Genomic DNA, 16,257 nt, shown 5'->3' on the forward strand with positions numbered 1-16,257 from the left:
GAGGATGGCACGGGATGTTCAGATGGAGCTAGCGTAATCTGTAGTGGGATGGGCATGACGTTCATTTGGGCCTGGTGTAATCTCTCATCCCGAGGCGGGGAGGAAGGCAGAAAGAGTCTAATTAGCGTAGCTGCTGTTCGTTTTTTATTTATTTTATTTTGCATATTATGCATTAAGTGAATGCTTGGCTGAAAAGATGTGTCTTTAATCTAGATTTACATTGGGAGAGTGTGTCTGACCCTCGAATAGTATCGGGGAGGCTATTCCAGAGTTTAGGTGGAACCTGGAGTTGGTTGTCAAATAGGCCTATAGGGAAGTTAAACAAAGAGGCTTATCTCAGTAACTAAACTATATCTTGTTTTGAAATGGATGACTTTGACTGAATAATGAAAAAGAAGCCAATAAGAGCCCAGGAATGTTTTTACTCTTTCCTATTTGCTTAATATTTCCAAATAAATAATCAAGCACACAATACCCTGTCTGTATGTATTATATGTTTATTTGATATTGTTAAGTAAAAATAGCATGAAGTAATTACTTGTAACCGATAGTTTATGGCTTTTCTATTGTATTTGATGATTAAACAGGAAGTTTCCTTTTAAGTGGCCCTGTTTCTTTAAATAAAGCGTAGCGCAGGTCAAAAGCTACTCTTCAGGCAGGAAGATCCTAGTTGGAAGTAATTTACTTTCGTTTTCTCACTGTAGTGTAGTGTAGTGTAGTGTTGTGTAGTTATCGACAACATTGAAAGAACACTTCACACAACAGAAGTCCGACAGAAATGTAAGTTATGACTGTAAAGATTCAGTTATGTTTTGAAAACATCTACATACGCTAAACTTTGTTTAGCTTTAGTAACTTGCGAAACATTCACGCACCGATGCGTTTAGAAAAATTAGCACTTTATTTCCACATAAATACATGTTACTATTTATGTATTGCTTTTGCTTGTGAACAAGTTCGATCGGGTTGCTTAAATGGGGGAAATGACAAAGTAACTTAACTTAGGTAACTTAAACGTACGTCGTCAACAAATAATAAAAAAAGGTTAAGCGCGCGGAGGGCTTTAGATGGATCTCATAAGTCCTTATAACTTTTACAATACATTACACAGGTCTCGATAGTGTAGCCTGTAGCATCAATGATGGCTAATGTAACTGTATATTCAATGTTAGTACTTTGTTGTGTGTGAGTGTGAATTAGGGAAGTGGTGAACCACGTTTTACTAAAGACATTCATTTCCAATAATAAACGCCACAAATCAGAACAAAAGTAGGATAATGTTACTTTCATCATGTCATCACAAAGTGAAAGTAAAAGTTTGGTTCTGGTTGCAAAGGGGGTATTAGGTCATTTACACATGTGTAATAAAAAGTTGAAAGGGCAAGCCCCTACAGAAATATATCATGATAAATTGCTGTAGTTTACAGTATTTTAAAATACCATATTTACTACAGTTATTGTTGTAAACATTAGTTGGGACGGGTTTCTCATGCATGTTGTATTTATTGATTATCATTATTGTCATAAGAATGGATAACGAAACTCTCGATGCCAAAACTGAGATGACAGAAGAGGAACAAGAGAGATATGGGGAAGGAGATGTAACTGATGCAAAACCTGACAGGAAAGGGAGATTCTTCCTGTTTGGCAGGTAAGATTTAGTGAAGTTTTAGAAACATCTTAAAGGGACAGTTCACCCAAAAATAAAATCTGTCATCATTTACTCACGCTCGAGTTGTTCCAAATCTGGATACATTTCTTTGTTCTGATGATCACAGAGAAAGATATTTGGAAGAATGCTTGTAACCAAACAGTTCTTGGCCACCGTTGACTGCCATTGTAGGAAAAATGACAATGGTAGTCAAAAGTGTCCCAGAACAGAACAAAGAAATGTATACAGATTTGGAACAACTCAAGGATGAGTAAATTATGACAAAATGTTTATTTTTGAGTGAACTGTCCCTTTAAGACTTTGACTTGAAATTAGATTGTGAACCACAATCTGGTCCATGTGTGACAAGTCCACTGGTCTACAAAGGAATTCTGTTACTTAACACATTTAAAGAGGTGAAGTAAAACTAACCTGCTTCGTATAGAAAACTATTACCAAAAGGCATGCATTACTTGAACTGGATTTGTTACAAAACACACTTGGAACTTTTGTGGCCGTCATCACTTTGAAGATGCAGTTTCTCAAACATGAAGTCCTACTCTAGGTGGCGCCACAGGATGTTTTGTAAATGTCATGGCAAGTTGTAGCAACGTGAATTATAGACTTACTAGGCTGGGAACTGGGGTTTTATGTACTTTTTGTAGGATCATTGCCAATGGACGTTTACCATTTGTAACGTCACTATCTGCATATTTAGAATGATAGCTAACCTGTTTATTTACCACCATTGTGAAGCATTTTTAAGTTTGTCACTTTAAACATGTCTGCTCTGTGTAACTTCATGGATGTGTTACGTGGGCCTGGTCTTCATTGTATGTTTGACAGTAGAGGTCTGTCAATGCCCTGCATGACCCTAGTTGAGGGGTATGAATAGGCCTTCCGAAAGCTCTGGGGGTTGGCGTGGGTGCTGACTCAGGTAGCGTGCACCACCCCTGCCAAGCGGAGCCACCAGTCCACTCTTTATAGAGTATAGAGCGTGCCAGGATCCTAGCACACATCACACCATACGACAAGGAAAAAATCCACCCAAAGAGGCAAAGTTTGGAACAAATTCAGCCAAGATAGAGACGAGCAACACGTTTCAATGCAGAGTGGCGTACCTTTAAATGAAGAGCCCAGGTAGGAGAGCGCTCAGATGGAGTATGTGGTAGGGAGTGACCAGGGTGTAAAGCGGGGGGGGGTTGGGCTGGGTCTCTGTTAGCCTTCTGCCCTAGATCACATGGGACATCTGTGAAACAGTGATTCGCTCCAGTGTGTGTGTATGTATAGAGAGGGACCCATTGTTGTGGTTGGGTAACGTGTTGAGTAAGCTCTTCTGGAATACAGGCACATGTTCGACATCCAGTGGCCTCTATGGCGTACCCAAACAGGACGGATCACTTGAAAATTTGACAATGGAGATATGAGACGACTGTGAGAATTTTCCCTCAGGCATGTGGAATATTATCTCTTGGGGAGAGGGTGTAGGCTTATAGCAGGTTATATTATGATTAATAATGGGATTTATTGATTTGTTAGTAATCTACTTTTTATTTTGAGTGTCAGTGTTTCTTTTTTTAGTTAGATTGCTGTTTGAATTTGATAATTGTGGTATTTATGACTCAAGGCCACGGTTTTTACCCGAGATGTCACGTAGCAGATGAGTTAACTGTCTTTATCTGTCACTTAGTAAAAAGCAGGATGGCAAGTCGCAGGAGAAAGGGCAATCTGATGAAAGCCATTACAGGATTGTTTCACCGACATTCCAGTATAAGATGAGCCACCGGCGCGTGGGCAAGTGCATCATCATCAACAACAAGAACTTTGATGAGGAGACAGGTGCATATTTATTGAGGAAAACTGATGGTTTGATGGAATAGTGAAAATTGTAATTAATGTATAAAATCATTAAGTTACTAAACTGGACACTGCTGTGTGCTCTGTTTAAGGGATGAATGTACGCAACGGCACAGATCGGGATGCAGGAGAGCTGTACAAGTGCTTTAAAAGCTTGGGTTTTAATGTTTTCATCTACAATGACCAGACCTGTAAAAATATGGAACGACTCCTTAAACAGGGTGAGTGGTCACCCTGGATTCAAATTTGAATCTTCTGATTTACAAATACAAATTTTGCTAGCAATTGAATATTAAGAAAGGACTGCAAGTAAATTATCAAGACAACCTAAAAGTCTAAAACCGTGTCATGGAAACTTTGCGGAATGTGGTTGGCCTGCTTGACTGTTGAAGGATTGCAATGCATCATGACATTTTGTTTTTGTTAAGTTAAAAACTATCCAAAAACTTTTTTGTATTTATTTTTGGAACTAGAAAAGTCTTGAGGCAGACTTTTGCGTTTTATTTGTCAAAAATGTGTTTTTTTTATGTGTGTACTGTTGTCAACATCAGATTCAGATTTCACCTGTTCTCGCTTTCATTGTTTGTGCTGCCCTCTACTGTTCAAACAGTGTCTGTGTTGTTTTGAGAACCTGTTGTGTTGTTGCTTAAAGGAATGGTTCACCTTCAAAATAAAAAAGCTGTCATCATTTTCTCACCCTGTTGTCATTTTAAACCTGTGTGATTTATTTTTTTCTGCAAAACACAAAAGAAGATATTTTGAAAAATGTCAGTAACCATAAACCATTGGTCCCCCTTGACTTCTATTGTATGGACACAAAACAAATGACCAAAAGACAAATAGTCAATGGGGACCAATGGTTTTCTGTTACCCACATTTTTCAAAATATCTTCTTTTGTATTCTACAGAAGGAAAAAAGTCATACAGGTTTGTAAATAGGGCCTGTAAATAATGACAGAATTTTATTTTTGAAGGTGATCTATTCCTTTAACAGACAACAAAAGTTAAATAATAGCGTTCTCTCTAGAACCAAGTTTCGCTTTCTTACATTTTTTTCACATTCACAGTCTCGGAAGAAGACCACAGCGACAGCTCTTGTTTCGCCTGCATTCTGCTGAGCCATGGCGAGGAGGGCCTGATTTATGGCACGGATGGACCCATGTCCATCAAGACCATGACCTCGCTCTTCAGAGGAGACATGTGCAAGAGCCTCGTGGGCAAGCCCAAGCTCTTCTTCATCCAGGTAAGAGGAGCAGGGCCACAGGAGGATTATGAGAGGGGAGAGGAGGAGGAAGTGGTGGAGGAGAGAATGGAGCACCTACATACAATGGTGTCTATTGATTTAATGTTCATTTGCAATATATCCGAATCTACCTGGAGTTCTCTTTGGAGTTACGCTTCAGGTGGATGTTGACATGGTGATGTGGTCTTTGCTGACAGGCATGTCGGGGTTCAGAGTTTGATGATGGCATACAGACAGACTCAGGGCCGCCCAATGACACGTTAGAGACGGATGCCAATCCAAGACACAAGATTCCAGTAGAGGCGGACTTCCTGTTTGCGTACTCCACTGTACCAGGTAATGTAGTACTTTTTATCACTGTGCATTATTATAAAACAAATGCATAAATGCACGAATTCTGTAATCTTAGAACTTCATTCTGCACACAGCACAAAAAAGCATTCAGCACAATGGACTCAATTCGCAGTTCATTTCAGTTCGATGTTAACATGTTGCAAAATTACCACAAACTACTTTATCGTCTTTTTACCATTGAAAAAAATCTTTAAGAAACATATTTCTTACCTTATTCGTGGACACTGTGGTTGTCACAATGCATTCTGGGATTGTTTTATGTTGTAGTTTTACTGTATTGTAACATGTTGCTGTGTTTGCTCCCACAGGTTACTACTCCTGGAGGAATCCGGGCCGAGGCTCCTGGTTTGTTCAGGCCCTTTGTAACGTTCTTAATGAGTTTGGCAAACAACTTGAGATCATGCAGATCCTCACACGGGTCAACTACATGGTGGCCACTAGCTTCGAGTCGTGGTCGGAAGACCCCCGTTTTAGCGAGAAGAAGCAAATACCTTGTATGGTCTCCATGTTGACTAAAGAGCTCTACTTCAGCTGAACTGAGTACACTATCTTTACGTGCAGTGTTTCAACGGACTTTTCTTAGAACACAGATTTTCTTGCCAAGGACTTTTAATTTGTTGTTATTACAGTAAATATTAACTGAATTGTAATGCTTTTTTGTTTTGTGATCTGCCATACAGAGGGAACACCTCAGTCTGATACTTGAAAAAAAATCATTTTTTATATAAATCTAGACAGGATTTTAAAGGACTAATTGAACGGTGCACATTTCTGGACAGCAGGCGGCGAAGACACATTGGTCATGGCAGAATTTCAACCAAGCTGTCCGAACATTCAGGGAAGCTGTGTTGTTCGTGTGTGAAAGCAATTTTTTACGTTGTGCTGCGCATATGGACACAGAATAGCTCTTCCTCTGTGATGCTTTATGTTCGAGTTTTGGTGGTTCTTTTCCACTTCTTCTAAATATTCCAGGAAGTGATGTCACAAATATTCTCTGAACTTTGTCGACTGGCAGTGTAAAAATATCCATGTTGCTTTGCCAATTTTGAAAGATTGCTGCCATTTTACTCTACAAGATATAAACATAATCTTAATAAAACACCAATCATTTCCATGACTCGAAGGCATCTGCTTTTTTGGAGTTCTTTGCCTTAGTTCTTGTCTTAGACCTTTTGACTTGGATTCAAATGACCAGGTTTTGTAGTGTACATTGACGTAGACTATACCACTTGCACTGAGCCATAAACACTGAATCCTTTTTTTTTGCCCAGGTCATCATGCTGACTTAAACAGTCTCTTCTAGCAAACAAAGCTTAGAAAATAGGTCTTTCCAAAGTGTTGGTTTTTGTTTGAGCCATTACTCATTGTAATATCCTCTTTGAGTATTTTATGACTTTACCCTATATGATTTCTTTGAGGTTGATTTAGGAAAGCTTTTAATTTCTCCAAGTGGATCAGTGACTATTTTAGCTTTTCTGTCTACAAAGTCCACCTTAAGAGTTCTTAAATTTCAAAAGCTTTGCTTCTCGATTTCTTTATCAACATAAATGAAATCTTTTGTTTCATTTTGACATACAATCAGGAAAAGTGCATATGTGTACAATTCCTTTACATCCTCTGAGTATACCTGTGGCAGTTCAGCACTTTTGTCTATAGGCGCCTGCTATTTTCATTACCAATTTTTTTCTTTCTTATAGGGTTTATTTTTATACAACTTCTAAAACCTTTGCCTTTTCCACTAGTGTATCGTGTAAGACTCTATCCATGTGTTTGTTGAAAATTGCATGTCCAACATCTATTTTTATACAATCTCTCCAGAATGTGTTAATTCCTTGTTAATTGCTCAAACAGTATCTTCTAAAATAAGAGCTGTATAATATTCAATGTTCGCTCATAAAAAGCGCATCTAATCGATCTTTAAATCTGTTGAAATAAACAAGTGTCCAGTCCTATTAGTTGAAATCATTTGCGTACATACCTCGTTTGTTACATGCACAATAGTAAGTAATAATTAGTAACATTTGAACAATAAACTTTTTTAATAACATTAAAATTGCGCTGTTTCAGAAGTTATTTAGGTGGAAAATATCCACAATCAATCCGAGGTGTCTGGAACGCAGCATTACACAACTAATAAGGATATGACGTATACATGACTGCCTCACATAGACAGGGCCCCTTCCGAAAATTAACCATGTTTTAATACAGCGGCTATTGTATTACTTGTGACCTGTTATCACCCATTCATTCTAGTCAACCAGATGTGCTGTTTTAACCTTAATGCAAAGTCTGAGTTTGGTTTTGTTCTTCTGTTTTTCCGTACAGTTTCTCTAGTTTTCATTCATGTAATGTTCATCCATAAAACAATAGGATCTGCCAACCTGCAGCACCGACAAACTTCTCTCCTCTTTCTGCATGAATTATTACTGAAGTGCCTGAACTATATTAAAGGGTGTATGTTCCACCTTGTTTAGAAATGGACAACAATGTTTATTTTTATGTAAAATTGTTTTACAGATTATGCTTAAATATGTTATTATTAAAACTTTATGAAGCATATGGCAATAGGCAATTTGTTTGGCACAACTAGGCTGAAAAAGTTTACATTGTGTTAACTCAATACTGTATAAAGTTCATATACTGTATAAATTCATTTGCAAGCCTTATTTTATCATTTCAAAAATTGTATTAAACATATGTTTTTTATTTATTTAAATTTAGCTATAAATGGAAAAAGTATGTTGTAAAATGTATTGTAAAATCAGCACAGATTAGTGTAAGCAAATCATTTCTTGAAATAAGTACAAATCAAACTTGAAATGTAAACAAAATTAAGAAATGTATATGTGCTTCCATAACAACAACCTCTTCAAATTCGATCCTGACTCTTGCCCTCGCTGGATGTACATCACAAGATAGGGGCGGATCTCGAAGAGTCACAAATCAACAGTGGTTTCCGGTTCGTCCCCTGGTTGTCATGACCAGGACAGACAGCTTGGAAGAGGGAATCCGTGAAGGTTCCAGCACAAAAGCTGTAAAGGGGTGTCATGGTGTCTGCCCCTAAGAAACAAATCAAACCTCCTTCCGAGCTGGAAAAGATGCCAATACGCTGAAAAGTTCTCCCGCTCGCGTGGGTGAGCTCATGGGGAACACCGTCGTGCCAGGCTGTGTAGTCACCATTGAAAAACTCAACACACCAGGACGTCGGGCCCCGGCCTAACCAGCAGTCCTCCTCTTTTCCTTTCCTGGGGATGTTGGGGTACGTGAGTCCCAGCTCCCAGTATGTCTTACCAGCGACTTGTACCTCCCAGTAGTTGCGAACATCCTTGAATCCCTTTCGGCTAATTACGTTAAGGGTAGTGTCAAAGCGAGAAGGGTTTTCAGCAACTTCTTGCCAGGTTTCTGTGTAACTGACTGAGTCGCCCTCAGGGGAAATAACAAGTTTCGGGTGAGCGGAGTCAGTATCCAAAACGACGACTTGGGCATCTGAGAGAAAAAATATAAAAGTAGGTAAATTCCCAGAATGCCCACCGATACTATGCGCACAAAGTATCTACAGAACATATTCAAATATTCACTTCATTTTTGTATTTTGAAAGTATGGATTTTATTTAATTGTACAATTTGATCCTCACAGCTTTGGAAGAGTTTCTTAGTGACAGGAACCTGAGAGCGTATGAATAACAACAGGTTGATGGTTAAGCTGAGGAGCTGTTCATTCTTAAACTCATCCGTCTGCATGAACTCCGGATCGGTCGTATTCAGGGTCTCTTTTATCCTATGGACAATGAAACACATAGACATGGACACATTCCATCTATCAAAAACAATGAATATTCTAGTGACACAAAACCCATCGGCTTCACATAAATATACAATTTCTGCAACCATCCCTACCTTTCTTCCATCTCTGCCATCTGTAAAGGAGACAGAGAGAGGAGTCATGGGTGAAGGACAGCTAAAAAATAGCTTTCACAATATATACACCAGCTATACTTTGGATCTTTTGAGTTAGTAGCTATTCACCAACATGCACCTTCTCTTGATCTTTCTCCAACTGCGTCGAGAGTTCAACCAGCTGTTGATCGATTTCTTGGGTGAGACGGTAGCACTTCTCAATGCCGTCCTCTATATTTCTCTCCATGGCTTCAGCCTCGATGTCCAGCTGGCTCAGTGTGATTCTCAAATCCTCATCCAAAACCCTCTTCATGTCGTCATATTTCTTTTTAATCTTCTCTTTAAGAGCGGTTGTCTTGGACTGTGTGAAATAAGAAAGTAGTGCTTTATATGCAATTATCTGATAAGTTATAGTGTCCATAAGCATCTTTAGAAAGCACAGAACTGCATTTACTTTTGTGCTTACAGACGTTTGTGGGAGTTCGCCAACTTACATTGAAGTCTGATTGTTTCGATGACAGCTTTTTCATTCGGAAAGTCAGAACGTCTCTTTGTCTCTTCAGGTTCTCCTGATGTTTTATTGAGGTGTCCTTAAATGCGATGCTTTATAGAGTTACATACAGGTATGTATTTCACAATATCCAGTGTGTTGTGAACAAAAAAATCTTTACCTGGGTTTGTCTCTTCATAGTTGCCAGTTCTCAACTTGATTCGAGTTTTACTCTTTTGTTCTCACCTTCACTCTTTTCCCACCAGCAGCTGACTAGCCAAAGCTCCTAACTTCAGGCTTTATACTGTACCATTAGGATGCCAAGGATAGAGAGGGTGACAGGAGGTGAAGTGGTTCTTATATGACCCATCTGTTGTTCCCGTGGCCCGGGAAGCATTTGCGTTGTTTGACCGTGATGCGTAAATCTGGCCGGGGTGAGCAGGACAAGGCATGACTCTACAGGACTAAAGGAGCTGTCCTGAGCCTACAGGAGTACCCAACAGAGAGGCGAAGCTGCACTTCAATGCCTCTATTTATATCACTGTGTCACATGAAAATCTTATGAAAGCGTTGATGCAGGTGTCGCAACAGCAAATGTTTTGAGGTTCAATTATGTATAAGCACAGAAGGGTCTGTAACTGTGTGATAATTTGTGTGCAACTGGGACAAATTCCAAATAGTTCAGAAACATTTATAGTGCAAGTGGCACCAATAATGGGCTTTAGCCATGACCCTGTTAGCCCTCATAATGACTGATAGAAATTCTATGAATGGCGTGTGCGTAGGAATTCTAGGATTGATGCCGATGCCGAACAACCTGCAGCTGCCGCTTGTCTTTCTTTAGCCCCACCTTTAGAGGTAGAGAAGATCTCTGATTCACCACAACCTGCTCACCCCAAAACCCCCATACACTGGGACAGCAGCCAAGTGCCATTGAGCAATAATAGTCCAGTTTGGCACTAATAGATGAGGTGCTTTGTGATTGGACTGATGTCAGCAAGCATGTTAGATTGATACAGGACATTTAAAGTATTGCAAGAAAGTGTAACGTTACAGTGCTTTCTCTCATGTGTGTGTTTGTCAAGCTGCGTAATGCATCAGAAGCTATTGTCCGAGTTTAGCCCAGCAACAGAGACACACGCAAATTGCGACTGCATTCATAGGTTGACATTTTAGTTATTTGTCAAGGTGACATTCAAGCAAATTCTTCTGATAAAATTCTATTCCAATGTTTTTACTCTATCAATGCAGACACTGTCGTTTACTGTAAAATACATTACTGTTTGTACTAGCATTGTCTTGGTCTTTTTATTGTAGCGTGACAACCTGGCATGCTCACAAACTGGTCTTAACATCAATCATTTGAAACCAATAACAACAATCCAAACTATTTGAGATTTAGAAGAACTAACTCTGAAGATAATATTGAACAAAAAATGCGTAAAAAAACAACAAACAAATTAATTTTAGTACTGCAGACAATGTGCAGACAAGACACTGCACACAATGGTAAACAGCTTTTTAATAAAAAAACAACTGTTTTTGAGCATGGCGATAGCAATGGCAAGGTCGTGGGTTTGATTCCAGGGATTGCACATACTTAGAAACAAATGTATAGTATAATGCAATGTAAGTCGCTTTGGATAAAAGTGTCTGCCAAATGCATACATGTCAATGTCATTTTGTTCTTTAATATTTTCAAATGTAATATTTTGTTAATAAATTGTGAGCAAAATGTCTGTGTAATACTTCACTGAAACTGTTGCTGTTTATATTTGTTTTTGACATTGGCTGACTACACTTTTATATTTTTCTATCTTTGTTTTTCTAACATTGTTTTTCTAAGTTGTCATAGAGAAGCATTCAGCATGAACCAACATAACAAACCGCCTTCCTTGTGACGTCATTTCTAGTTCTTCCTTAAGGTGTAAACTTATTTTCTTCACAGTTTGTGCACATAAAGGCAGGGAGCATCTATACCAGGTATGCGATTATATTTTTTATTTAAATAGTAATTTCACTATTATGCTTTTGCATAAGAACGTTTATTAATTGTTGCTGCAGAAAGCTGCTGGTTTGCTGTGTGCTTTACATGACGTAACACAACAGCAGGGTTGATGATAGCCGAGGTGACAAAATGTCCTGAAAAATATTGTATGGGACATATGCTTAGTTTAAAATTTAGTTTGACTGCCATAAAAAGGTTCTTAACTAACATTGTTGTGATCTTTGAATGTAACGAGAAGTTCCCACAGTTTTAGAGGGTGCTTGTTTTCTTGTCATTCACTTCCATTCTGTCTGCTCCCTCCCATCTCTGCTCCTATATCAGTCTGCTGATAAAGTACAGTATATATGGTTAGGGGTTGATGGGCGTGATCCTAAAAATGCAGTACAAGTCAAGTTAAGCGAACTGCAAAATAAAATGTGCACACAAAAATATGCCTGTCACAGAAGTCTAATTTCCAGTTTAATAAGTTTCACTTTGATATTTTTCATCAGTAATCACATTCAGGTTGTTCATTGAAAAAGTACAATGAATTTATTGTATCATAGTTTGATTCTCTGACAAATAGATTACAACTTATTCCAACTAAGAAGTATGTGGGGCTGTTTTAGTGTTGGATTTATTTCCTTTGTTATGTTTTTGTTTCCTTGTCTGAGCTGCTTATAGTTATTGTTTTGCTCTGTCAATAAATGGCTCTCTCACGTTTGCATTCAGCGGGTAGTTATTCACCACAACTGTATAATGGCAGGTAGGTACTTTTTTCCTTTTACTATGTAGTCTATAGTGTTTGTGTATTATATACATTACTGAAAGTAACAACAAATGCTGTTCATGCATATTCAAACTATGGCTGTGTCTGTAACCGCTCCCTATCTCCTATATAGATTTTTTAGATTTTTAGATTTAGATTCAATTTATTGTCATTGCACATGTACGAAGGTACAAGGCAACGAAATGTGACCTCTGCATTTAACCCATCCAGAGAGTAGTGAACACACGTACCCCCGGAGCAGTGGGCAGCTATCACTGCAGCGCCCGGGGAGCAAGTAGGGGTAAGGTGCCTTGCTCAAGGGCACCTCAGTTGTTACCTGGGAATCGAACCGGCAACCTTCTGGTCACGAGTCCAACTCTCTAACCATTAGGCCACAACTGCCCCACTATATAGTGCACTATATTGGGTGTCCTCCATTTTGTAGTGGTGTCCGAGACCTGAATGAACAACTCATTTCCTGCATTCGTTCACTACTTTTTACCCATAATGCATTCTGATTTTGAGTGTACATCGAATGTACATCGCTCACTCATATTTCCCATGAGGCAGCGCGAATCAACCATCTGATTAGAATCAGCTGGTAAAGAGTGACCGTTAATGCCATGAATGCATGTTCAGAGTTTATAATACGTTTATACTTTGTTCATGTTGACAGTTATTTTCTACTTTTTGAGAATAAACAGATTAAACGAATGTTATAGACAGTGGTGCTTTATTTTAAATATATCAAATAATTTGATCAAAAGTCATAAATTTAATCAAATGAACGTGGCAAACAGTTGTTTTGTTCTCTTTATTAAAAACTAATACAAAAACGTGACAAATAAGATAAAAATGAACTTTACCATTTTATTACACAATCCATAAAGACACACCGGTGTAATATAAGCGTTATGACAAATGTCCGTGACAGTACTGTCAGGCGCAGGTTATATTACGTCAGTGTCCGAAATCGTTCGCTCATTTTCACTCACTTCTTACCCATATAGTGGACTATTTAGTATTCGCTATATAGGAAATAGTTCAATTCTAGTGACCGTGTATGTGATTTCAGACACAGCCTATGTATTTTACACAGATGGGGGCGGACAGGAAATGTGTGCTGGATACCTTTACAAATCTCCCCCAGAAAATCAGTTCAAGATTTTGGTAAGTTTGGAATAGATCAAATGAATTTTATCCAACATTGATGAGAGATTTTGCTCATTTCTCACCTCTGCAGAAATCATGGAAGCGAAGGTATTTTGTACTTTTAAAGTACACTGGCCACATATTCCAGATCAACTACTACAAAAGTCCTGAGAAGGGCAAACCACTTGGAGACATAAACCTGTCTACGTATGTGAAATAATTGCATATTAATAATTCAATAATTGCTGTACTGTGAGGGTAGAACAGTCGTTTTTCTGTCTATCATTTGCAGGGTCACATATATGTTCTTGCAGCCTGAGATGCATGACATGTGGAAATGGATTCAGAACAATTTCAGATGCTCCCCTACTTGTGTTATGTTTATGAAAGCATTAGAACGAGACTACTTCCTTATCGCGGAAAACAGGTTTGTCAGGTTTGCTCTAGTTAGCCATGTGTTGTTTTTTCAATTGAAATATTTTTGAAAGAAAAAAGATTGTGTTTTGTAAAATTGACATTCAAATTTGCCTGTGTTTACTGCTATTGGTTAAAATTTGCATGTGCTATTTCTGTTATTTGCAATACATGTAAGACACGCTCTGAAGATTATGGATTTGTTTTCAAATGTAAATTGAAGTTGTTACACACTTGTTACCAAAAGACATTATATGCTTAATGCAACATACTGTATATCTCTGCAGTTGGGAGATGGACAAATGGTTCACAGCTTTATTTGATGCCCTAAGTAATCGTCCACACAGACTACTAAATCCCAAGGTAATGTTTGATATGCACGGGTAATGTGTCTCTCAGTGTTTGCAAATTGTGTATTTTTTGATAACCTAAATATCTGTCATGCAGGAATTTGGCACATTCAGAAATATCAATGAACTTCCACAATCGACAAATGACAAAAACCAGGTGTGTTGAGCAATGGAACGGACTGTTTACTGAAAACAATGAATAATTTACTGGAGACATAGATCTAGCCAGCCTGCGTTTCTCAAAAATGCACTATTGCATCCTTGATTGTATCAAACAAGTTCCAGTCTTGCTTTTTTTTTAGAAACATTGCATGCGGTTGATGTGAGGGGTTTTATTTTTAGCCTTCATTTGAGAAAGATAGCAAGATCGGTTAATCTCACTTAGATCTGCAGGCCCCAACACTTATGGGAACAACACTGGAATTTCCATTTATTTGTAAAGCAATGCTCCTAATACATGCCGACATTGTTCTAAAACAGCTCTGTGAGCATTTTTTTACATTTATAAATAGTTAAATCCAATCTAATTTTAATAGAGTCTAAAGTCTATTTTCAAAGATACAGTTTTACTTTGTTACAATTTAGCTGTGCATTGATGCAATAAGGTGACATCATCTAAATTGTCCTTATAACAGGAAGCTGAGTGGGGACTCGTAAAATATGTTACACATCAGCTGCCAATGTCATCATCTGTGATCCACGAGCCTGTCAGTCCTGTAGATTACAAAAGTCATCAGGTACTGTAGATACACATACAGTACAAACTTCACAAAAACTAATAGAAACTTGCACGTACCCACGCTTAGTTTTGTGCTTCTTTTGCTCACTTGACAGAACTGATGACAGCGACAGAGTGTGGAGAAGATTCTGTTTGCGACACTGCCTGCATTGACAGATTGAATAAGAACTTTCAGGTTTTATCCTGAACTCCAGTCTTTGTACTTTTTGTTGCCTATGAGAGGTGAATGTCACAACAGACTGTGTGGTCAGACCAACAGTTTGTAAAGAAAGACTGAATGTATTTTTTTTGTATTATATATGTAAGAAAAACTGCTTTTTACTTTGATAATATGATAACATGCTGCACTGTATATGCTAAACCATACATTTTTATAGAATTGTGTATAAAAATGTTGCAAACAAAATGTTTGATTTTACACAAATAAACATATTCAGCAAAGAACCACAAAGCTTGAATTTACTTATTGATAGATAAGAACTTCATTTTACTATTAAAAATGACTTCCAAAATTATGAGATGACAGATAATAGCCTTTCATATTTTTACCTTTTTATGCTATGAAACAAATTTATAAACTATACGTTTCTTTTGTATTTTGGTAACATGTTACAAAAAGATTAATGCTTTAGTTTAGTTTATGTTTTGACTGACAGGAACTAACAATAAACAATATTTGTATATAATTTGTTAATCTGTGTCAATTTGTTAATTAGTAAAAACTGCCATTAACATTAAGATAAAAAATGCAGTAAAAGTGTTGCCATTGTTTTGTATTCTTTAGCATGTGAATGTAGCCTTTAGTTCATGCCCCGAATTTTAAATTGTTGTTGAATAATAAAACCTTATGTGAATGATTTTTCCAATCTAATTATTTATTTGGGGCAAATAGTTAATAGTCTGCTATGCGAAATGTGTTTCCTCATATTCTGCACTAATAGCAGGTAAATCAGTGTCAGGTGACAAAGGAATTTTGCATTTATTTTTATGCCAGGAATAAGCCAAGTGCAAAAATGAAAAACATTTATGCAAACACACACACACACACACACACAAATAGCGAAGGTGTAGGAATGTGGAATCCCTCACCTGCCCATAGTATAGAATATATTTTTTTATGATCCATTTTTAAAGAAATTGAGCATTGAGCTCCTTTATAAGTGTAAGATATGTGGCAAGCTCGATTTTACTTACAATACATGATATATAAAATCCCATCCATGATTTTATTGAACTCTGAGATTGGGACACAATAGGTTTAAATGCCATAGTGATGCCTGAAACCACTAGCCACATACACATGCATCTGATTTTAAAGATCTATACAGTATATTAAAAATGGAAAAATATGTGG

At 37.7% G+C, this 16,257-nt stretch overlaps 3 protein-coding genes across 3 annotated transcripts; 2 read left to right on the plus strand and 1 right to left on the minus strand.

The window, feature by feature from the left end:
- The first annotated feature begins 664 nt into the window (after positions 1 to 664).
- Positions 665 to 6,229, plus strand: casp7 (caspase 7, apoptosis-related cysteine peptidase). Its single transcript, XM_057359145.1, has 7 exons — positions 665 to 780; positions 1,529 to 1,651; positions 3,342 to 3,490; positions 3,601 to 3,729; positions 4,576 to 4,751; positions 4,949 to 5,087; positions 5,414 to 6,229. The coding sequence occupies exons 2-7, from the start codon at positions 1,530 to 1,532 to the stop codon at positions 5,638 to 5,640; spliced, it is 942 nt and encodes a 313-aa protein (XP_057215128.1). The 5' UTR covers positions 665 to 780; position 1,529; the 3' UTR covers positions 5,641 to 6,229.
- Positions 6,230 to 6,392: 163 nt separating this feature from the next.
- Positions 6,393 to 10,073, minus strand: si:ch211-28p3.4 (probable E3 ubiquitin-protein ligase TRIML1). The gene is made up of 6 exons (XM_057359144.1): positions 9,674 to 10,073; positions 9,497 to 9,592; positions 9,142 to 9,363; positions 9,003 to 9,022; positions 8,741 to 8,883; positions 6,393 to 8,591 (listed from the first exon to the last, which is right to left on the minus strand). Exons 1-6 carry the CDS (start codon positions 9,689 to 9,691, stop codon positions 8,014 to 8,016), a joined length of 1,077 nt encoding a protein of 358 aa, XP_057215127.1. The 5' UTR covers positions 9,692 to 10,073; the 3' UTR covers positions 6,393 to 8,013.
- A 1,362-nt stretch (positions 10,074 to 11,435) lies between these two features.
- plekhs1.4 (pleckstrin homology domain containing S1, tandem duplicate 4) lies at positions 11,436 to 15,380 on the plus strand. Its single transcript, XM_057358571.1, has 9 exons — positions 11,436 to 11,475; positions 12,212 to 12,245; positions 13,324 to 13,418; positions 13,492 to 13,607; positions 13,693 to 13,827; positions 14,102 to 14,177; positions 14,262 to 14,321; positions 14,800 to 14,901; positions 14,999 to 15,380. Exons 2-9 carry the CDS (start codon positions 12,239 to 12,241, stop codon positions 15,002 to 15,004), a joined length of 597 nt encoding a protein of 198 aa, XP_057214554.1. The 5' UTR covers positions 11,436 to 11,475; positions 12,212 to 12,238; the 3' UTR covers positions 15,005 to 15,380.
- The last annotated feature ends 877 nt before the right edge of the window (positions 15,381 to 16,257 follow it).

Source organism: Triplophysa rosa, linkage group LG18 (genome assembly GCF_024868665.1).
Source record: "Triplophysa rosa linkage group LG18, Trosa_1v2, whole genome shotgun sequence".
NCBI classification, from domain to species: Eukaryota; Metazoa; Chordata; class Actinopteri; order Cypriniformes; family Nemacheilidae; genus Triplophysa; species Triplophysa rosa.